Raw genomic sequence first — 23,513 nt, 5'->3', positions numbered from 1 at the left:
GCTGATAACAGTGAAGTAGAATTCATTCACTTGCAGCATCTAAAATAGAATTGGAAGCATATGTACATCGCATCCAGTAATGTGGATCTTTATAGTGTTTCTCTTTTGCTGTTGAAATGATTACATGCATAAACATTTATTTTATTGGTTGAGATGAAGGTATTTGTCAAGAAACTGAGATAAATAAACAAGTGAAGGTACAGTATGTGTGCTCTATGTGCATACATGGTTGCATGTTGGGGTGTGTATAACCCAGTATACTTGACGAATGGAATAACAAATGTCACATTTTTTGCCAAACCCAAGATATCCAGCGTACGCGATATGAACAGTAATCTTTGAATTCAGCTGTCTCATTGCCAAATGTTTATAAAATCAAGCACCTAGCCATGCAGTCTGCCTTTACAAACATTTGTAAAAAAAAAAAGAAGGGGTTATTCTAAAATGCTTACTGAATTTAAGCGTGGTACCAGTGCAATGAGACAGTTTGCTAAAGTTCTTCCCAGTAGATAATTCACATTCACACATGGTACTGCTACAAAGTGAAAGCATTTAGGAACCACAGCAACTCAGCCATGAAGTCACACACCAGTATTTACATCAGCACAAACAGAGTGTGATGGGAGCTTCATGGTACAGGCTTCTGTGGATGAGCAGCTCCTGTGTATGTGTCATAATGTTAATCACTAGACAACCATGCAGTCTAACTACTGATGCTCACCTTATTTTAAAAGTCCAGTCAGTCAGATCTGTTGTCACTATTCACGAGTGAAGTTGTGTCTTCCTCTGTAGGCATGTCCATGTGTCTGTCTATTCAACACATGCTTTGTCCACATACTGCTCTACATGTGTCTTTATAGTGATGTCCCCTGCTAATGGAAAATGTAATAGAGACTAGCTATTATGACCCTAAGCAGTGGAAAGAGCAACCAGTAGCTAATATGACTCCTGGAGAAAGGTAGAAGGCCAGGAGGAATGTGCTATTGTGGACCAGCAATGCATGCATTATTCAACAGTTCTACTCGCATGGCTGATGATAATGATTTTATCAAATCTGGCACGGTGGATGTTGGCGGGTTGGGGGTGGGGATGTGCACTTTTTTTTTGTTCCCTTTCCAATACAGTATGTTCATGAATTTCAATATGATATGTTTCGCAACAGAGATGGCAGGAACCATCAAATGAGAAACCGATCTCATCCCGTCAGCTCTTAACTGATATTGCCACCCACACATACACACTGTGATGACATCTGATAAGGATCAAAAGGTGGAGTCTATTGTGCTGAAAGGCCAGCTCAGGTGGGGTGGAAGAGAGAGGGGAAAAACACTTGTGTAGTGGTGCTCCTACCAGTGTTTATTCAATAGAAAACTCTACTGGTCAATGGGCTTTGATATTCATTTACCCTGCCCTATCCTAAACTCTGACACACAGCTGACAGAAGACTGTGTGTGCGTTCTTATTACACAAAGATCCCACCAGATGATGAGTGCAGACAGAGCAAAACAACAAAAAAACACACCCCAACATCCTGATGTTTTTGCAGCCCCCCTACTTCTCTACTTGCATAACATTCTCCACCTGCAGTTGTTGTTTTTACCAACTCTGTTTTCTACTTTTTCAAACATGCCATCACATACAGTACATAACTTGGAGTTATCATTAAACTACTGACTAATTTCTTCCCACTCCTTGGATAATTGCATTACAGTCCAATAAAGGAATGTTTGGGTTGGAGTGTGGGAACAGGTTTCTGTTCATCCTCCAGGACCGGCTACTTCCTGTCTCAGCCAGTTCACAGCACGACACTACCTTCCCCAGTCATGCTGTTAGATAACACGGAAGACTGGGAAGGTAATCGGGTCTGATGTGTAGACAGGGAAACTAGGAGACAGATACATAATTATGTCATGCAAGAGGCACAGCGGTGGGATAGTCTCAGTAAGGTGCTGAAATGTCATCATGTGCCTGGGGGGGAAAGTGCTGTGAATGCATGTGTGTGTCTGTGTGTGTGTTTTGTCTGTGCATTATCATGTAGTGACTTTGTACTTGTGACTGTCTCCCCTCTTTCCCCTGTGGAGACTGTATGAGGTCCTTTTGTTGGGTAGATCTGTAACCTCTCCTGGCCTTTGTCCTGACATGTTTGCCTGCATAAATGCTAGACACCTAAACACCAGCTATTTCAGTAACTTCACAGTGCAGAAAACAAAGACAACAGGGATCATTGGCCTATTATATAAATGCGGTTGTCTTTCCTCATAAATGTTCTGTTTTTGGTGATTAAGTTTGGTAATATTAAGAACTCCGAGAGCTCTTTTGCCAGACAGTAAAGAGCAAATTATCTGCAGACAGAGAGACAGTTACTGATTGTTGTAGAGTAATTTACGCATTTTTCTTACTGGGATTTGCAGAAACACTGAGCATATTTTGAGATGGAAAACTTTCACTAGTTCTGGATGAAACTCCCCACTGAATTTCCCGCACAACCGACAAATCAAAAATGTTCCTTTTGAAAAAAATGCCTGAAGGATATTACTTTCTTTCTTGATTGTGCTAAACTTGGTTTTAGCTCCATAAAAGCCCAAACGATCATTTCTTTGCATTTCCTGCTCTTTGATCTTGGCATTCCTGTTTGAATCTTAAATGAATTAGGTTAAAAAAGCATAAAACTATTAGTTACTAAAGAATAAACGAGGAGCCAATTGGGAAATACCTCATTATTGATACTGCTCATTATCATTTCTCAAATCCAGATCCAGGATATATTTAAAGATAATTATTGTTTGCCAAAGAACTGCCTAGAAGATGCTATTGCTGAACCATTAGGGAATAATTGGTTTAAAATATCTCTAATCAATCTAATTCCCCATTTTCTAAATGAATCACACCTGAATAACTCAGCAATAAAAATTAAGTGGTACAAAACAATACTCAAGATTACTCCAAAGTCAGTTGTTCTTTTTTAATGCTCAAGTACTGAGAAACTACTGAGTATGATTAATGTTTTTATGACTTTTTGTTTACTGCCACTTAGTTTTTGAGGCAGAGGCAATCAGTATTAAATACAGTGGGCAGTTAGATCTAAGTCTTACCTAATGATTCGCTTATTTAGTGTCTTACATAGTTTATCCCCAGTTAATAATCAGCATCTCTTATGAAGTTGTACTTAATGACTTATTAGGAACTCATTGATGAATAATTCTTTCACAGTTTTGTTTCTTGTTCTTGGTCTCAGTAATTATGAAGTATATATTATAAGGTGTGTCTGTGTGTGTTTGCTTGTGTTGACCACAAGGCAAATAGCTATCCCATATATGATGTAGTCCTGCAACAGTGATTTGGACTTTGAGGGTCCACCGTAGATGATGTTAATCCAAGCTGACAACCCATTTCAGAAGGCTGCAAAGGTTCAGCACCATGTTTCTTGATATTCAAAATAGTCAAATTGAGAGAAAATAGTCAAAAACATCAGAAGAGACTTAATCCTTTTTTATTTGATACTTGAAATAAGAATGCTGGCTGGGTTATAAAATAGTAAATACAGAAATGATGGAAGAAAAGACAAGATTGCAGCAGAAGCATAACATGAGCAACAGCAGCTTGTGCGAAAGGGTTCAGAGAGACAGAGAGTGAGAGAGAGATGCGTTTTTCATGTACTCCACCACGCAATATCTTCACCTTTCTATTCAAAACCACATGTGCCTTGCAGGGTATTTTACTTTTCTCAAGTTATCTAGCTGATAAGTATTTCCTGCTAGCTTACCATCAGTAGAGCGTTGGTTTGGGCTATCTATTATCTTTCCCCAGAATTACTTACTATATCAGCCTATCTTTCCTTGCAGGCAAATATCGTTTTCTTGTGTGTTTGTGCATGCCCATGCTTGTCCACTCCACTCCACTGTGCCTTTGTTTGTGTTTAGAACGAGTCCAGAAAGCCAGCAATTAAAAAGAGGACTGGGACATTTAGGCTTAGAGGCACAGACCCAGCATACACGCTGGCAAGCCAGAGGAGGCGAAATTGGAGCGAGAGAAAGAGCGAGTGAGCTGTAGATGAGAGAGGGGAGAAGGAGGGCTGGGTTGGAGCGCATGTGGGAGAGAGAAAAGGGGAAACCAGAAAAAAAGGGGCGGGCTTACACTCAGTACACACACACCCTCCACTAAGCCTTCAGTCTGGTGTAGACACGCAAAAAGACAGCAAGTATTCAAGTATGAGCTCTAATGTGTGTGTGCGTAAAAGCTGCGCTGGAGTCCGGGAGACGTTTCACTGATGCAAGGATTTCCCTCTTTTTAATTCTTGAAGAGGACGCACACAGGCTGTGTTTTTACCAGTTCAGGGGATTAACTGCAACACGCACGGGGACCTATTAAGTAAAGGTAAAGAGACCTGTTTCTTGTTTTGAGGACGTTTGGTGAGCTTTGTGAGAGGTAGAAACTGTTGCCTATGGTGACTGGCTTTGTGTTATGTGTGATTAGATAAGTTACTAACTGTGTGTAGCACGTGTGCGTCTTCATAGAGTATACGATTTGTGGCATACCTGTGTGTACGTCTTTATGTGTGTTAAGATATGCTGTGCAGTCCCACACATGGTGTGACTACTCTTCTTTGCTAGTACAGTATAGGCTCTGTTACTGTTTGGGGGATGCCTTTTTCTTTCTTCCGCTCTTTAGGTTCTTCCGCTCACCTCTTGTCACACACAAATTGAAATAAATACACGAGAATTGCACAGAAAGCCCATTTTGCTTAAATGCTAATCCTGCATGGCCATTTTATGTGTGACGATGAAAGGAGCTTATCAATCATTAATTTTCTGTGTTGGGACTTTGCCTAGTTTCCCAGTGGTGCTAATTTAATGATGATAAAATACCTTAACAGCTCTGAACCCACAGCACCTGGCAGTGCCCTTTGAGCTGTGGCGTTTGTTCTCTAAGAGTAGGGGAAACACGGTGAGGCGTGTTATATCCAGTGCATGTGTTTGGTTGTGTGCGTTCACATACTGTAACAGATCTGATATGCAGAGTTATGAAATTTCTTGAGATAAAAGTGTGATTACTCTCATTTCAAGATCAAAAGATCAAGTGCTGCTTTCAGTAATTATGGCCTGTCAGAAGCTTGTTAGCATCTGCTCTGTGAAGAAGCATAAAAAGCACTCAGTCCTCGACATTATACCATCAAAGGTTCACGATGGAAGATGTAGAAAGACAGATTCACTGAGAAATTTGGATAAAGACATCAGCCTGCTCTGTGCATGTGCGTATGTGTGGGAATATTAAGAGAGGAGAAAAGCAAAAGCAAAAGAGTGAAGCGGAGGATGAGACTGGCAAAGAGGGAGACTTTAGAGCTACTGAAAGTCTTGAGGGAACAGCAGTTAAAGGCAGATTGGTACAGAAGACTTAGCAGAGTTGCAGTAGGCAGCAATACATGATAAAAAAGTAGGGAAACATTGTAAAGTAAGGGAAATACAGAAAAATTGGTGGGGATTCCTCAAATATCCATTTCCTACTGAACACTGCAGGCATATTTAGCATCTGTCACTCAAACGTGTGTGCATTAGAGGAGGTGTGAGGTCTCAGCTGTGCCAGGATCCAGACAGCAAAAAAATTACAGCGGATCAAAGGGCAAGTAGCCTCTGCTGTCCTTTCCTCCACCCTTAAAATCCCTCTTCGTTGCTGGGAAGGAAAAAAAAACCTTTGGTGGTTGGCTTGAGATTTTTCTCAACACCAATTATCTACTCAGCAGAGACCATGTGAGGAATCCTTTCATTTTGCTGTCATTTTGTTGTTTTGGGACCTAATAGGGAAAGCAAACGCCTCACTGCCTATCAGCAGTATTTACAGTAGATGGTTTGATATCGGTGTGGTTGTTTGATAAGCCAAGCAAAGGGCTAACCCCAAAAGATATCCCTGTTATATAAAGTCAAATCATAACAGCTCAGTAGGCAAACTTTTAAAGAGACTGTTACACGCCTCTCTTCCACAGAATCCCGATAAGAGCTGTCACAGCACATTTTTGAGTCAAACTGTAAAACAAAGAGCTCTACAGCAAATCAATTTCCCCGCTCTGCCTTGTAACTTGGTGAAAAACTGTGTTCATTCTGTTAATATTTGCTTTTCTCTCTTTCTTCTGATGACTGTTAAACCAGATCTCTGTGTCGCTTTCTTGTGTTTTCTTCACCTTATCTGTCTCGCCTTCTTGCCACAATTCAATGCCTCAGTTGCCATGAGGAAGTTGAATATTGGCAGGGTCTTTTGAGGAAGCGATCCGTGAAAGGATTTACAGTGACAGATAAAAACTGGTGTGTGTGTGTAAGCGCGTATATATCCGCACACTTTTGTTTATATATATATATATATATATATTTATTTATTTATAAAAATGACAGACTTTGCAAAAGCTGGGGGAAAAGAGGAGGGATGGAGCCATTATCCCATTCAGGTTTTTTTGTGTCCATTTACTGTGTACGCAAGCGTGTGCACGGAACAAATATGTGCACATCCACACAACCACACTGTGCTGTGTATACTGTAGGCTAATAATGTGTGTGAGCATGAAAGGGGGATGGGACTTTGTTAAGTGAACCCTCTGGGTTGGTGAGTGTGTGTCTGTTTGTTAAGGTGTACATACTGACCCAGATTGATACACTTGCTCTCATGCTCTATCAGCTCACTTTTAAGGCCTGTGTGTGCTCAGTTCAGAGAGAACATTGAATTTACCGACAGCTTGGATAGGTCTTAATCACAAAACAAGTTAACTTAACAATGACGAGTTTCCTTTGGGGGAAGAGAATTTTGCTTTCTGATGTAGTCCATCTCACGTGACGACATTAACACATATTCTTTATAAATGCACTGATACGTAGGTATAATTAGTGTATTAAACAAGAGTCACCAAATCAACTATACACTCTGATCTTTTCATGTAAATTTCAGTTTCCTGCATACATTAAATAACAAATATAGTATTTTTCTTCATCATCGTCTGTTGTGTGTTGTCTACTGCAGTGAATAAATCTAATAATTAAAGATATAACACACACGATGCAGGAACAGTCTTTATATGTGTCTTATTTTCTAAATTTACCTTTTATCCCTCTTCCTCTGTGGTCCACTCATTTCTGCTGTTAAACAAATGTGGGGCTTATGCTCTTCCCCACCAACCCCACCACCATCCTCACATGCAATCAAGCTGTTTAAATGTTTGTATTTCAGTGTGCGCCTCTGGGTTCTCTGTGTGTGTCTTCTACGTGTGTGTGTGTTCATGTTTCTCACTGTCTGTTGCCGTCATTTGGAGCCAAGTAAGAAGAGAAATATCGCTGAAGTCTGTTTTGGGAAAAGCAAGGGAAAACTGACAGCTGAGGGTGGGGGGAAGTTAAAATGTTGTTTTTTCCCTCTCTCTTCTCTGGCTTCACTGAGTTTCTCTAATTACGCTGCTGGTTCAGTTCCGGCTATACGCAAAAGCAGAGGGAATCCCTTTGCAATGCAGATTGTAACAAAAAAGGCCGTAGCTCTGAAACCGAGCGGGTCAAGATCAAGTGGATGAGATGAATCTGTGGGTTAGTAAGATGAGTTACGGAACAGGGGAAAATATGTTTATGCTGCAAAAAAATCAAAAGCAAAGATACATTTTTCAAATATTCCCCCAGCTCTTCTTTCTGGATAATTTAACTTCCTCAGTTGTATTTAATAAAAATGACTCTAATAAAATCTCATAATGTCATAAACCGTGCAGTGGGGGTTGATGGGTCACACATGTTTCCCTATTAAAGTTGAATAGGTTGGAAATCATTTGGATATCACATATACTGCATACACATCTGGATGTTTCTGGGCACTTGTGAAATATTTGGAAATTATGAAATGCGTATGTGACTATGCGTGATTATGTCATACTAACGTCTTTGCTTTTCCATTATGAAATGTCACTAGTCTGGTTGAGCAGGACTACTTTGTTGTTACCTAAGCACTGCAGATCAGGTGGAGAACATTGTCCCAGACTCCTTAACATTAACCCCCTGATGAGAAGTAAAAAAAGCAGAAGGGATGCCTCTAATTTGTAACGGGGGTCTAAGCAGGGGAGGGGTGTCTGACATGAGCTGGCATGTGCTCTCATCATTTCCTCCCTTTTGTCTGTTCTGTCTGCTGATGAATTAGGAGTTTCCTCCTTCCTTCCTTCCTTTACTCCCTCCCTCATTCTCCCATGCTTTATTTTCTCTTTGTGTCCCTCTTTCCGTCTCTTGCTCCATCATGAAATATTTCAATCCTTACTCTCTGTGTGACAGCATTACCACCCTTGTCATGTCTGCCCATTATCTCTGATCAGTGTGGTGTTCCAGCCCACACATCAGCTCCGGATACCAGCTGATGAGGTTGAAACACGTTTGCGTGTGTGTGAATGCATTTTAGCGGTTAGATTTTATTTTCTAGGGCACCCTCAATTCATAATATGTATAATTTGGTATACTTTGCGATCAGTCTCCACAGGATGTGTGCAGTGTGAGATTATACCTGTCCTTCTAAAGAATATCGTTTCAAAGTGTGTGGTTTCATGGAAAAAGGAAGCTTTGCTTTGAGATAACCTGAACAGGAAAATGCTTTAAAAGACCTCAGAGTGCGAGAGAGGAAATGCACGTGTGTGTGTGAAGTGCTGAGTAGGGATTTAGAGCTAGTATTACTGCGGCAGTGCAGAGAACTTTTTCAATGACTGTGTTTATGCTTTGTTTGCACTGGGAGATTTGGCCTTCCTGGGATCTTTTTTTTGTTTGTTTTTTTATCTCTGATTGGAAATCTTTACTCTCCTGTTTGGAATCTGTTTCTCTGTCTAACTTCACACTCACTGGCTGTATAATTAAAGCACAGGAAACAGGCCACTTAGCCATTGTGTCTTCTCTTTATTCCTTCTTCGGCCCCATCGTTCTCCTCAACCCCCTCATAAGAGCTGGCAGGCGACTCAGTTCTCATCACACAGTCGCACTTTACGTCCCTGCCTGTTGACCTGGAAGTGATGCAGTGGGATATTGCAAGGCAGTCTGAAAAGCCTGTGTGTGCATTTGTAAGTGTGTGCAAATATGTACGTGTATGTACAGTATGATGTGTGTGTGTGTGAGAATGACAAAAGCAAGGGCTTACAGGCAAAGCTGCATGACTTTTCTTTGTTCTATGGAGCGAGTTTCTTTAGGGTAAGAATAGAAAAAGCTGTGATGAGTCCTTTATGAGGGCTCTTTCATATTGAGTGATTTTGTTATTGTCCTGTGGTGTGTTAGCTTTTAGGCACGTGAAAGTGTGTGCATATGTGCCTGCGTGATGTCAGGTTGTCTTTGTTGTTCTCCCCTCAGGCTGGCACTCAGATGTCGGTCGTGTGGAGCTTTTACAGGTCACTAATGCACTGACAGAGGAGGATCTATTCACTGTAGCCACTCAAAGTCCAAACAATAACCCCCTAGCTTTAGCCTGCACAAGAGATCAACTCCAAGGAAATGGACCCATTGACCTAGATCCAACCCCATCCTCCGAAGAGATGCCCCGTAAGTGACATGCCGTTGATATCCTCATCTCAACAACAGTGTTGTGTTTGCCACAAGATATCTCATCCCCATTGGCTCGAATCAGGGTATAGTAATGTGAGGATCCGTGTTCTAACAAGCCCACTGTGGTTTACTAGTCTTCATGATGTTTATGACAGGTTTTAGAACTGATAATCAGAAAAAAAGAAAGATGACTCAGTCGTGCATATAACCATTAGTTTCAGCCCTAGACTTATTTTAGTCTTCCTGTGTGTGGGAAACTGACCTATTGTCTACTAGAATTACTGGTGTGTGTGGTTTTCAGCTGGTGAAATTTGCAGAACTGGGCGTCGGTCCCCTGTGTCATTCTCTGAATGCTTCACACCTTACTGCCACGCAAGTTATGTTTCTGTTTCTGCATGAGATGAACAAATGGAGAAAGAGACCACAGTTTGTGTGGTGGTAACTGAGATAAACAAATTAGATCATATTGAAAATTATAGTATGTGTGTTGCAAACCTAGCCTTGAAATTCCAGCTTATATTTTCAGCTACTGCCATAGTTTTGTGTTTTTATTTTCATGTTATTTTGAACGATCTCGTCTTCTAATTCCTTTGAATAGTGTATAGGTTTAAGTTTCCCAGAACTAAACTGTATTGTTTTTGGTGGTTTGTGACCTGTGTTGACCCGAGAGCCGGCACAGTGAGCCGATGTTTGCCTGTCACATTCTTCCTGAGCATTTGTTACCCCTGTCCCTCGCTGCAACACATTGTCTCCTGTGTCTCCTTCAAGCTAAACTTTGTTTGCTATCCTTGCTATTGACTCAGGTGCACGGATGCACTAAGATAACTTCCAAATCCTGCTGTTCCCCTCCCCCAACTCCCTCAGGCCTCACTCTGTGCTGCCCATTCCTCTGCTGCTAACATATTTCATTACATTACCTCTGACAGGTTTATACTTTGATGTTTTCCCCCGCTTTTGTCTCAATACCGTCTCTTCCCTTAATTTTTAATTTTCGCTTTCTAGTACTCCCACGGTACCCACTAATCTACGCCTTACCTAGTTTGTTGTTGTGCCAAAGCCTCGCTCTTGCTTTCTGGTAATGATTAGGGTAGTACTATAGTTTTAGCAGTAATCTTAATTAAGTGATAACAGTGTTGCTTTGTGTATTATTAACTCTCTTGGCATTACTCTGAAATGTTGAATCATTTTCAATAATATAAGTAAACTTGTACTGGTATAGTTGTAATAATTAAAGATTAATCCTGCTGTTTTTGTTTCACTGAGCTCAGGCGTGGAATTAGCACAGAAGTCCATTTACATATCTGGGTTAATAACCATTTTCAAGCAGATCGTGTAAACTCGTATTTGTTAGAAAGACTGGATCCTATAAGTCCTGTGTAAACAACTCAGTCAAAGAATTACATCAATGTGGATAATCTCAGTTTGTGTGCAAAGATTAATTGTTTTTGTGTTTAATGTGCATAACTCCCATTTTCTGCAAGCAACTTTTATTTTGAAAGGTAATTAAAGACTGCAAACATATTTGAGCTTTTTCATCAAAACAGTAGCAAACTACCAGTTTTCCTGGAACAATTGCTCCCATCATTTTTAGAGACAGTGGTTTGGTCACCTCCTAACTCACTGTAACACACACAATGGCCTCTTCAATGGCTCTCTTTTCTGATAGTCTTGCAGTCATGTCATTACTGACAACAAATCAGGTCTGTTCACATCTGGCCTACTTTGAACTGACACAACATCCATCTCTATCAGCCCCTCAGGACCTATCAGCACCACTACACCTCTTTACCTCTCGTGTCTCCTTCCGCCTCAGCACACATCATTCTCATCTGTCTACCTGTGGCCCAACACTCGATTCCACCAGCTCCCCGCCGCATTAACAGCCTCTCATCCCCCTTTCACCACCATCATCATCTTTTTTTTTCAGACTCTCTTGCCTCTCTCATCTCATCCCCCTGTCTCAACCTCCCACCTCAATCAGTCTACCTTTGCCTAAAACCCTCTTATCCCTCTCTCACACCCACTCTCACTCTGTTTTTTCACCGTCCCTTCCGCCAGCACAGAGCACAACAGAAGTATTACCCGCCAATTTGGCTCCATTGAAAGCACTTTGTGGTTGTCTTTGACTGTTGATGTGTGTCAGTGTGTGACTTCGTGGCAGTGCCGGGGTTTGACTTACATTTCTGAAGATGCTAATATAAAGATTGTTTGGATTTGGCCATGATTTTTTTTTAACCTTGGTGAGGTGATCAGTTCAGACTTTATTCGTCACCACAGTTTGAACCCTTTTAGGCAAGCTTTCTTGTAATTTCAGGAATAGTTTTCCAGGCTTCTTAAAGGATATTCAGAGCTATTATCTGTATGTTCCCTGCCTTTTTTTGTTCTCTGTCAAAATTTCCCACACTGTTTGATTAATGGTAAGGTCCGAGCTCTTGGGAGGCCATCACTGATATTTATGCTTTTACTGTATTGGCAGTGTGTTTGGGATCATTAACATACTGAAAAATAAAAGTGCTGCCAATCAGATGCTTTGCAGATGGTATTGCATGTGTTAGTAATTTCAATTCAAGTCAGTTTTGACAATACCACTGACTAAAACGCAGCCTCAAACCATGACAGAGCATCCGTGTTGCAGATAGCTGTAGATACCTCACTCCTGACCTTTCCTGTTTATATCGCTGATGATTTGAACCCAGACATTTGAATTTATCACTCTGTAATTCCTGTTGTTTTCAGCCAAGTTCTGGTGTCTTTTCCGAGTTAAAAGTGTGTTCTTGACAGCTATCCTTGGACTGAGACTGTTTCTGATGAGGCTTTGGCAATCTGTAGATAAATCAGCTGAAGGGCACGATGCATCTCTCAGGTCAGATGTTTAGTGGAGTTTTTCCACCAAGTTTCTGAAGGTCTTGACTTTTTATCTGGTGGAGATAATATGTTAGGCCTGCCATGTCTTCTGCTGTCTTCTTTCTTACAGCTCTTTGGGATTCACCTTGGTGCAAAAATACTATTATATGCCTGTCAACCTGTGTTATCGTTGCCATTTTTTGGAGATATAACAAAAGAATTGTGGATAAATTGCACATTTCTGCAACAGGCTCCTAGTAACAAATCACCTAGGAGGTCAATTTCAAAAAGATTATTTGCTGTTGTCTGTTATATCTGGTGATCCCTTGAGTTAGGTTCCATTTATGATTCATAGATCAGTGTTAAATGACTTAACAAACAAACAAAGACAATGAAACTGAAAATTAGTGATTGCCAAAAGATTCAAAACTGTGAAAGACCTACAGAAAGACTGGAGAACTATTACCCAAGAACTTCTTTTAAAATCATTTGGAAGTCATGCTCCTTGGAGGCATAATATTTGAGACTTTTGTATAGTACTGTACTTGATTAAAAATAGTAACAGATTAGTTGTATTTTTGCCTCGTCTTGACTCCAATTTTTAGTTTAATGCGTCATTCTTTTTTCATCTTTTTCTCCTTCTTTTGACTCATCTTCCTCCAACATGTTTTCACGCCCATTTCTTTTACTCCTCCTCACATATTTGAAGCAGAAAATCACCACATGAATATTCAGTTGATTGGTTTTGATGACTGCGAACCGATTGTCTGCGCAATCACCATCTCATCAGGAAGGACGAGTGAGCGTTGATTGAGCAATGGCAAAAAAGGGGATGATTTATTAATATTTAACAAACCGCACACGGTAGTTTTTCACGTGCCAGTCAGTCCGCTACAACATGTGGTTTTGACCTTATCATGTCACATATTAACCTACAACAAGAGTCTGAGTTGGATGTAATACAGAGATATCTTGATCTTCTAGTGTAAAAGCCTTGCATTGTAATGGAGGTTAAATTGTGGGGTTTCCTGACTTTGAATTCATGCAGCGACTCCTGATAGTTGAGGTTGTAGCAGTAGCTACAGAGTGTGAAAATCTACACACTTTCATTGACTCTTTCAGGCTCCTCGCTCAATGGAGAGCGGGAGGTAGAAGAAAATCTTCTTTAAAATATGGTAATCCCTGACTGCACCCTGCTGCAGAGACAGTCAGCTGAAATCTGAGTTAAGGAGCATAGAGCGTAAGCTCTTAGAAAGCCAGAGGAGCGTATTTAATGAGGTTAGTGACACTTGAGGAGCCAAGCAGAGTGAATTGGCTGACAGTGAATTCCACTGGCCTTTATCTTTTTTTTTTAAACATGATCCTCGGTTGCCACACTGACCCCAAATCTCAAGTCTTTTACGTCACATTGCCAATCTGTGCTACATTTTTTTTCTAGCTTTCCAAAAACATTTTTTTAAGGAATTGTTTTGTCTACTAAAATAAAACCCAGTCTAATTTTCTCCGCTTCTGTGTTAGAGGATGACAAGCAGTGGGGAACATAGTGAATGAATAACAATCATCTCATATCCTTCCACTCCACTTTGTTCTGTCATCTCTGCGTTTTGCTTCTGTGGCCTCAAAATGAAAGCCCTCTTCAGGAAGGAATTATCATTTGTCCCTCGCCAGTTAAAAGAAATTAATGTTTGATTTAAGGAGTCGAGACTCGTGCTTGCAGCCACACACTGTTTGTGTATCTGCATGTGTGTTTAAGCTTAGAATTGGGGCACGTGCCTTGTCAGATCCCGGAAGGATGAATAGAAGCTAATCTCCCTCTTCCAGGGAATTCTGCTGGTGATGTCTCAGGCAGTCCTGTCTCAAAAGAACTGTGGGAGTGCGGCGGAGCGTGCACTGCCGTCGCAACAATGGTTTAATGCTGATTTTATCTGTTGTCACGCTCTGTTTTGTAATTTTAACTTATTTTATGTATTTTATGACTATTGTTCCTTTTATTAATTGTGTTTTTTGTTAGGTGACCTTGGGTTTCTGAAAGGCGCCCTCAAATAAAATGTATTATTATTATTATTATTATATTTTCAAAAGCATATCTGACTCTTGTCTTGGCATTAGATAGACATGGTTCCTCCTCAAATGTGAACAATGTGCCCACCTATGTTTGCAAACAGATGCATACTTGTGAATAACCCCAGTGATTCTTATTCATTTGGACCAAGAGGCTTCCTGCACCCAAACATGCTCTTATTTTGGTAAGTTTGGTGGTTTGCTAACATGTGGTGTGTGCAGGTGCGCATGGAAAAAAAGAGGAGCATAGAGATCCTCTGATAAGGCCTTGTTGTCACATTCCCATGGCAGTCTGTCTGGACTTGTTTTTGGATTGAATTTTCCTCCAATAGTAATTCCTTTTTTTTTTAACTCCCCAGAGTAAGCATAAAACCTCACTCCGCCAAGTGGGAGGAGAAATGGTAACAATTCAAAGAATGTGAGAGGTGCAGGAGAAAGGCCTCAGGGAAGGGTGATTCCAATAATTACGTCATGTGTTTTAGAGCTTCGTGGGGGGTGTTGTAGTTTGAAGATGTAAAGAAAGGTCAGTCAAGCTGGGAGCTTTTCTGGTTTCAGCAATGTTTAGCGTAGTCACTGTTGCAGTCTTTAGCAGAGATTGGATTTATTTATTTTGATCTCCTTTTTTAAGCATCATTTTTTAGGTTTTTGGATGAAGCACATCTAAAGAGTGTCGTTAAGGGCTTCAAAGCGGCCCAAAAGCATGTGAGAGACTGTTTGCCGCCATAGAAGTAAATTTGTAAAATACTATGATGTCGTGATGAGTTGTTGTCTTTAACAGTGAGCTCAGTGATTCACTTGTGAAAATTCAGTGTGTCTGGTTGCAACATTTTTTTCCAGAATACAGTCAACACAGTGACGAGATGAAAGACAACAAGTGACATGTTTTGTTTGGCTTCAGTTGCATACAGTGTAGAGCTACATCAGCATCACGTACAGTTTGCGTCTGCTGAGCTGAGCTGTGTGTCACGTAGGGCGGTGCTGTGAGACAGGTGCAGAGATGAAAAGATTGGCAGGGGAGAGTAGGGTGTGTCTCCTTTGAGTGTGTTCTGACAGGCCTTTGGTATTTTTCCAAAAAGTGTGAGTGCATGCTGTGACTCGGAAAAACCAGCTCTCATTTCTCTTGGGATCCTGCAGGTGTGTCTGACTGAAAGTGTGCGCCTGCCTTTATTCCACAGTACTCCGCCGTGTGCCACAGCAAACTACGTTCATGCGTTAGGTGATAGACGTGCGGGCCTATAGGTGTTGAGCAACTGACTAATGCAACAGTCACAATGTGGCACAATGAATGTGACAGCTCCAGTAGAGAGCTGTTATCGGCAGCGCAGGTAAAAGGAGCCTCCAGTCCCGGTAATCCTCGGCCCTGTGTGGTTTGTAGTCAGACAGATGTGAGTGCTGCTGTTTGTGACATATTTAGACAATGCTTACCTTCTTTATCTTCAGTTGTGGAGATTAAATATGGAATTTTGTTGTCTCCAGTTTTCTTTCTTTGTCCCCTCTGTGTGTGTGTGTGTGCATGTGTGTGCTTGATTGCGAGTGGGCATGTGTGCATGGTAATGATGCTTTGGCGGCTGTTGCACGGTGCGCCGTGGTAATACACTCTCCCGATGCGTTAATATACTGCGAGAATGAGAGGCTGAGAGAAAGAGAGCGAATAATTATGTTTCCCCTTTTGTCTCGGCTCCCTCAATTAAGCCTGAAGAGAGGCAGACTGAGCACATGTCTACTTATCCTCTTAAAGCTCAGCAACAATAGGACCCCCCAATTTCTCTGACTTTATCTCTCCCTCTCACGCCGTCTTTATTTCTTCCTCCTTCCCATTTTCTCACTTTTCCCTATCAAACTTCTTGTCATACCCCAGTATTTTTTTCCCCTCCCTCTCTGTCTGTACCAGACTCGACCTCCCCCCACCCCTCTTCATGTGTTTCGCCTCCAGCCTCGCCTCACCTCTCAGCTCTACAGGGGTTTAACAGAGAGCTCTCCCTCCTCTCCTTGTTACCCTTCTCCCTCTGCGGTGCCTTGCTGGGGGGCACCGGGAAGAGGAAAAATGAAGAGACTAAACATTTTAGACTGTACACTGCCAGAGGAAAGGCAGTGGTTTGATTTCCCCTGTGTTTTGTCACTCAGGATTGTGTTGTTTGTTTGACCCCTGTGCATTTGTGTGTGTGTTTTGCACCTTCCCGACATAGCCTGTATGTTATAGAATATATGGGTTTGCAAAAAGGATGTAAATTCAGTGAAAGGGTCATCAGTGTTTTTGTGTGTTAGTGATTTGCATTTACTCCACATGTTAATCTATCTATAAAGCACTCCAGCTGAGACAATGAAGTCCTGTTTTTATAGTAATTGTTAAAAATGAACCAGCAGAGGAGCCATGAGCCCAAAATGAATATTCAGCCTATTTTTTTAAGGTGGGTGGGGGGCAGCATGTGGGTCGGCCTCAGTGGGACAGAGGGTGTAGGAGAGATGAGATATAAAGGACTGCATGAGAGGCAGGAGAGCTGTATCAGGGTCAAGTTCAGCTTATGTAACTGCTTCCCACAGCTGGGGTTGGGATGCGCTGCACTAGCCTATCTCGGATGCGTTTGCACACATAGTGTTGTGGTGCAAAGTCAGAGTTGAAAATCCTCTTTGTAGTTTCCATCAGGTTTCTGATCAGATGCCTTCACTTCTCTTATTGTCCTGTTTACTTCTTGTTATCTAAAGTCTCATTTCTGTGTCATTTCCCAGAACTGTAACACGGTTGACTTATTGTTTTTGTGCCCCAGAGAATAAAAAAAAAAGATTACTGTATATAGAACAACAACACTAATAGAAAAAAATAGCAGCTGCAGTCAAAGTTTAGTAAAATTAAGATTTTACTTAAACCTGCAACATAGACCTCGGGGGAACAATTGATGCTTTTGCATTCGAAAAACAGGTGACTCACCAGATGTGGTATCTCAAAACAGATGCTCCAAACAGTGCGCTAGTGGCCATATGCTTTGAAAGTACATTGTTGTACATGGCAACACGAGGGCTTTCTTCCATCATTTTCCTGCTTATTGGCTTATCCGGCTGCAGTCAAATGCGTTTGCAGCAGACTAACTACTGGGCAAATGTTCACAACAGCAAGCATGTTTGCTCTTGCATTCCTTCACACTATACATAGCACATTATGGAAATCTCGGTCTACTCTGCGCAGCTCAGGGCTGGTATTAGAGAAAATTAGGTCGTGTTGGCATGGATCATTTAATTGAGTCTTAAGCACAAAATCGTTCCCATAGCTTCTTTCATCTTCTGTCATTTTGCTGTTGGTGTGTATGTGTGTGCGCTTCTCTTTGTCTGCACCGAAATAGGGGGTGTTTCCCAAAATGTTTTGTGCACACGCCGGTACACGTCTGCGTGGATTTGGTGGGCAGTGAGTTTCAGGGTAGAGTTAGAAGAAATTGTGGTTGTTTGTGAGTCCCCCCTTCCCTTCCCCCCAAAAAAACCCTTCAGGCTCAGACAATACGTCTTTTCTTTGTTTCTGATGAGCTGTTTATATGTGTGCATTTGATTATTTCTTGTTTCTCTGTCTTTTTTTTAGTCAAACTGCATTATCTTAAAAACCATTGTGATTTATTCCCTTTTATCATCCACATTCATATTCTACAGACCGTCTTATATTGCATTCTTCACAGCTGCCTTTTCAGCTTTACTTGACCAGCTTTATGTGACATACTGGGCAGGTACTCCTTCCTTCTACTTGTCTTCTCACTTCTTCTCTGTGTGCGTTTGACACATCAGGTCACTTTGAAGTTGTGAGAGCACTGCTAAAGATCTCTCTCTCTCCTTGTTTCTGTCAGGGCAGACTGACACCACCGTATGAGGATGTGTGGAGGATTATGGGATCGCAACGCTCTGATGCGGGGAAGCTGGTGATGTGGCTGCTTAATCATCGGTAACTACAGTTTTCACACTTTAATGATGCACAAATCTCCAGAAATAATAGATTTTTAAGGACTGATAGACTAAACAAGCAAAAAAACAACTACTTTTTAAGGCAGATTTTTTCACCAGTGTCTTTGCAGCTCGAGCCCACACTGAGAACCTGATGGTGTGGGTTTGATGATGTGTGACTCTCTGAGGACAAACTGATCCGACAGCCTTTGACTCAGCACTTCCATGTGCTTGTGTAACAGAGAGATTGAGGTGAAGTGGGCTGCTGAGATAACTTCATGATGAAAATAACACAGCTCTAAAGTGATTTCTTTGATTGTTTTGATTCTCTGTGTTGGGAATATAGTTAGTGCATAATTTGAACACTGCTCAGGGAGAAAAGGCGCTGCAGTGCATTTGTGTTGGAGTTCAAAAGTGCACTGGCAGAACACTTAAATTAGTCAGAGTTGAGAGATTTATAACTTCAGCTATTTCATTTTTTTGAATATTTTATAGGCACTTAGAAAAGCAAAGAAGGTTTTGATGCATTATGAACAGCAGGCTGGGATAAAATGGAAAAGCAGGAAACTTTTAACAAACCTTTTATATAATGTGCGTACACATCCAAGCATGCTGTGCAAATCAAATGAGACCACTGATACTTTTGAGCCATAAGTTTTAATGTGCCATCAAACCTCTCATGCAGCACACTGATCTACTTCATTACCAGCAATTTAGATCTTGCAGAGGGCTGGTTCAAACCTTTTTACTTTTAGAAGTATGGCACACAAGGAATATTTGTTTAAATGTTTTGACATTGCAATTAAAAGACAGATTTGTCAATTTAATATTGATTCAGAAACAAGTTGTATATCTAAACCACTACTTTTGCCAGTTGTGAGGTTATTTTTCTTCTTTTCTTTTATCAAAATCGACTGACCTTACATAGATAGATATTCTAGTACAGAATATCTGACCAGGGGTCTGGCACCTGCTTTGAGTATTTGACAGTTTTTGTAGTTGAAATGAACACATTTTAAGGCTACTAACAAAATCTCAAGGCCAGACGCCTCCTTTAACAGAAAGGACTGATTAAGTTTTTAAATCTTTTTTAATTTTCTTATTTAATTCAAACTCTTTCTTCTTTCTTTGATCTCCACAAAGCAAGTCATCCATGTACAACAGATGGCAGATATGCGTGTTGTCTAAAATCTGTGCTGCTACTTGTGAATTTGACAATGTTCACTCACCATTAGATAAGACACCAGCTCCCATTTATGCAATTTGTGTGTGCTAATGACTTTCTGTGATTCATAAACTTTGTGCATACAAGTAAAGATGCAAATATATTATCTTATACCGTATGATGTGGCAAACATTACGGAATAATTTTAAACTACTTTTGTATCTGGTTTCTGATCTTTTAAGAAGAAGTTGTCTAAATTATGTAATATGCAAACTTTATTACTTGATCCACAGTTGAATCATGGGAAACGTGGAGAGTCAAAATGGAGAGAGTAGTATCCATGGTGATGTGCCGAGACATCTCTCCCGTAAGCACACGACCCGCTCACTCCGTGTCTCCAACAAGCAGCAAATCAACCGCCGTTCGAGGCACTCTTCCTCAGTGAAGCAGAATCACAGAAACTCTGAAGCCTCAACCCGTTCCTCCAGCACCCCGAGCATCCCTCAGTCCTTGGTAGAGAACGGACTAGAGTTTTTCAATGCAGCAGATGAGTTTGACAAATTTGGCATCAACCCTCACTGGACCCAGCGTGTCGCTATGACAATGAGGCCGGAGTCCTATCAGCACGATGATGACCCCTTGGCCACGCCGACTCCCGAAACCTCAGAGGCAGACACCATTGCCCAGGATGGAGGAGAGGACTCAACGGGGGAAGGGGACACTATTGCAGAGGAAAGGTTCCTGCAGCAAATGACTGAAGGACCCCGAGAGGGAGCAAGTAATAAAAAGAAGCGATCAAAGTCAGCAGACATGTGGAGAGAAGACAGCTTGGAGTTTTCTATGTCTGACCTCAGCCAGGAGCATCTGACCAGCACAGAGGAGATGGTCGATGGAGGAGAAGAGGAGGAGGGGCAGTTTAGATGCCCTAGAGGCAGCAAAGGCAGCACAGGTGAGAATGTACACAGAAGCAAAAGCATCATATTTACCGGTAGATTGTATAGACCTGCAGAAAGCATGTGTAGTTTTCTCATTCAGAAATGTAGACATCATTAGTGACAGGATATGTGGGGCCTATGCTTTTATTTGATGACTTGAAGTCTTCACCGACATATTTTCTGATACAATAGAATTAAAATATATTTCAAGATTTCTATTTGTATTATTTAAAAAACAACAACAAATAAAAGCAAAAGACAAGACAATGTAGCTGTCCAAAAATAACGACAGCTACACTGGTGATGGCTAATAAGTGGGGGGAAAAAAAGTTCAGGGGAACATGTTCAAAGCTGTTGATTTGATTCAGTGAACAGGTGATGAGGGGGAGGGTAGTGGGAAAATTGCAGGCACTCACTGAGTAGGGAGAAAATGATCTGAGAAAAGCTGCTGATTGAAGGTTAGCTGCCATCTATCAGTTGCAGCAGTTCAACTGATCACAGGGTTGTTAGCTTAACTGGTTTTGTGCAGGAGCTGCAGGGGTTCAGTGTGACAGCAGGCGGTACCTGGTAACTCAACCGCTGAAGGTCTGAGCACTGCCATAGGTGGTCGTCTCATTCAGAATAATGTATGGGTTTGCCTCACACACACACAGATTCATAATCACTCAAGAAAAATCACAGACTTTCACTGAAGGACACAGGCACATATGGAGAAGGTCAAATGTTTCAGAGGTAACTGAAAGTACCTGACAGTAATCAGAACTCACCTTGCCCACAAATACACACTGTGCTCTGCAATAACCACCTGTGTGTGTGTTCCAGGCTCAACTGAGAGGGCATCGTCTCTGGACCATCTGTGCAGCCAGCAGAGTCCGGGCTTCAGGGGGCAAAGGAGCCGTTACATAAAAAACTGCAGAGAAGCCGAGTGCGACGGAGACGGGGAAGTGGAGGAGGGTTTGATGTCTCCAGCAGAGGATGATGGTGGGGGGTATGGAGCTTTCACGCTCCCCTGCCGACGCTCACACTGCCTTTCTGAAGGCTTGACTGGGCTCGGTATTCCGGCTACACCTTGCCCTACCTTCCAGGGACGACGGGCACAGACTACTCAGGTATTTCATGAATATATATACCGATAAGTATTGAAAGCAGATGGAACAGGACTAAGGGTAAAAGTCTTCTTGCTCTATTTTTTTCCAGTATTGGAAAAAATACAGACTTCTAAACTTAGAATAATTGAGGACTTTGTTTACCAGTGCTGTCCAGGAAGTTCAGGGGCATCACAGACATGACACCAGTTCATCAAGTAATTAACATGTTGTTGACAACCAACGGAATTTCCTGTCTGTGCTCTGGACTGGTGTATATGCATGTTATATCTTTGCAAATCCAAGCATCCAAACATGTTTGTATATTTGTGCAGTTGGGAAGAGGATTACACAGAAAGATAGTCAGATAGAAAGTCACCGTGGGACTTCTGCTCACATACTGAGCTTTGAACGACAAAGACATTTTGAACTTTGAACTTTATCTAGAGGATTTTCTTTGTCATCTTACTAAAACAGATAAAATCAAAGGGTAAGAGGAGGAAAGTAAAGTTTATGTAACGTTCATGCAGGTAAACATAAAAGCTAAATTAGTAGAATAAATAATAATATCCATGCCTCCCTAGTTGCCGTGCGTCACTGATAAAAACAAAGTTGCTAAACAAAAAGTACCAAAATACTGAACCAAGCTTTTCTTTCAATGCATTCCCAGAACCCCCAAGCACCCTTGGATAGAGATCGCCATAAGTGCTTATTATATATTCATCTAGTCAGGCTGAGGGGGTTGTTAGATATAAATAGACTGACAGCACAGCGAAACAAAAAGAAAGAACAGAGGGAGACTCAGTTTGGTGAAAGCACAGAAAATTTCATACTCAAAGTGGAAAGCCTTTTTTTAAAATCAGAAATTCATACAAAAATGAGCACAAAAGGATATTAAAGTGCACTTATGCAACTGCCAACTCATGTATACCGCTTGTGCAGCCTACGCTGTCAGTTCTGTGTGAGAGAATTAACGTCTTGTGTTATGCAGATTGAAGCTGTTACTTCTCTGTCTGATTTTGTGCAAATAAACCAGTTTCCGTCCATTAATAATGCTTAATCTGTTTCTACCCTGTTTTTCTGGATGACAGGACATCTCTGGTGTTTTAGGCGAGGGGAGCGAGTATGGCGACAGTGGGATTGATGGCGTTGCCCCTGAGATAGATGGAGAAGGAGAACTGCTCTCCCGGCGGTGTAAGGCCATGTCTGCCTCTTTTTCAGTGTACTCAGCTACAGAGAGCAGTTTTTTTAATGGCAGCGACAGTGGGAGCAGCAGCGCTGGAGGAGTTGACGGAAGAGGAGGCGAAGGAGGCAAGGGGGGAGTTTATGAAAATTTCCGGAAGGAGCTAGACAATCAAGCCTGGGTTAGTTACACTTTTCCTATGTTATTAAAATATAGGTAAATTCCGTGTATTTCTAATTCCTTAATCTTTTCTCGTCAGACAAATCGGGGCCGAGACTGCACAGAGGAGGCAGGCTCTGCTGTAAGTGATGAGCAGAGTAGCGGCACACTCAGTAGTATGTATCCGCCTGACACTCTGATTAGCTGTGCACACGGCACAGTCAGGAAAGCAGGGACTCTGGCTGTGAAGAACTTCCTGGTTCATAAGAAAAACAAGAAGGTGGAACCTGCAGCGAGACGCAAGTGGAAACAATACTGGGTTTCTCTGAAAGGTGTTGCACAGATTTTCAGCACTATTATGTTTAATGTTTGTGTTGGATTTTACCTGCGTGTGACTGACAGATAGGCAGAAACTGTAAGGCAGCAGGTGTCCATCCAGCTTCAGTCTGAGTACTTTGTCTGAGTACTGAATGCTTAACTAAGCACAATTGTTAGTACATAAAAATGCTTCTGCACCTTTACTCTTTTGGCTGCTGCCTTTAGGGGTCACCACACTGGATCATCTGCCTCCATCTTACTCTATTTCTAGCATCCTCCTCTGTCACGCAAACCAAGCATGTCCCTCTTCACTACATCCATGAA

General features: G+C 41.5%; 1 protein-coding gene across 2 annotated transcripts in view; it reads left to right on the top strand.

Moving 5' to 3' along the window:
* The first annotated feature begins 4,212 nt into the window (after positions 1-4,212).
* Positions 4,213-23,513, top strand: part of LOC146700216 (rho guanine nucleotide exchange factor TIAM1-like) — a 50,781-nt gene continuing 31,480 nt past the window's right edge. The window contains exons 1-6 of one of the 2 annotated variants that reach the window (XM_085470312.1): positions 4,213-4,374; positions 18,256-18,345; positions 19,803-20,458; positions 21,267-21,553; positions 22,621-22,893; positions 22,972-23,203. In XM_085470312.1, the coding sequence (XP_085326438.1) occupies positions 19,810-20,458; positions 21,267-21,553; positions 22,621-22,893; positions 22,972-23,203 (1,441 nt within the window). In that variant the 5' untranslated portion in view covers positions 4,213-4,374; positions 18,256-18,345; positions 19,803-19,809. Of the gene's footprint in view, positions 4,375-18,250; positions 18,346-19,802; positions 20,459-21,266; positions 21,554-22,620; positions 22,894-22,971; positions 23,204-23,513 lie in introns of both variants that reach the window. The other variant, XM_085470311.1, reaches the window with a different exon arrangement.

The sequence above is a fragment of the Copadichromis virginalis genome, linkage group LG10, assembly GCF_057382275.1.
Source record: "Copadichromis virginalis isolate Kocher_CV1m ecotype Utaka linkage group LG10, C_Virginalis_male_GT1.1, whole genome shotgun sequence".
NCBI lineage: Eukaryota > Metazoa > Chordata > Actinopteri > Cichliformes > Cichlidae > Copadichromis > Copadichromis virginalis.
The sequence above is the reverse complement of the archived record's forward strand: the minus strand, read 5'-3'. Positions and strand labels throughout refer to the sequence as shown.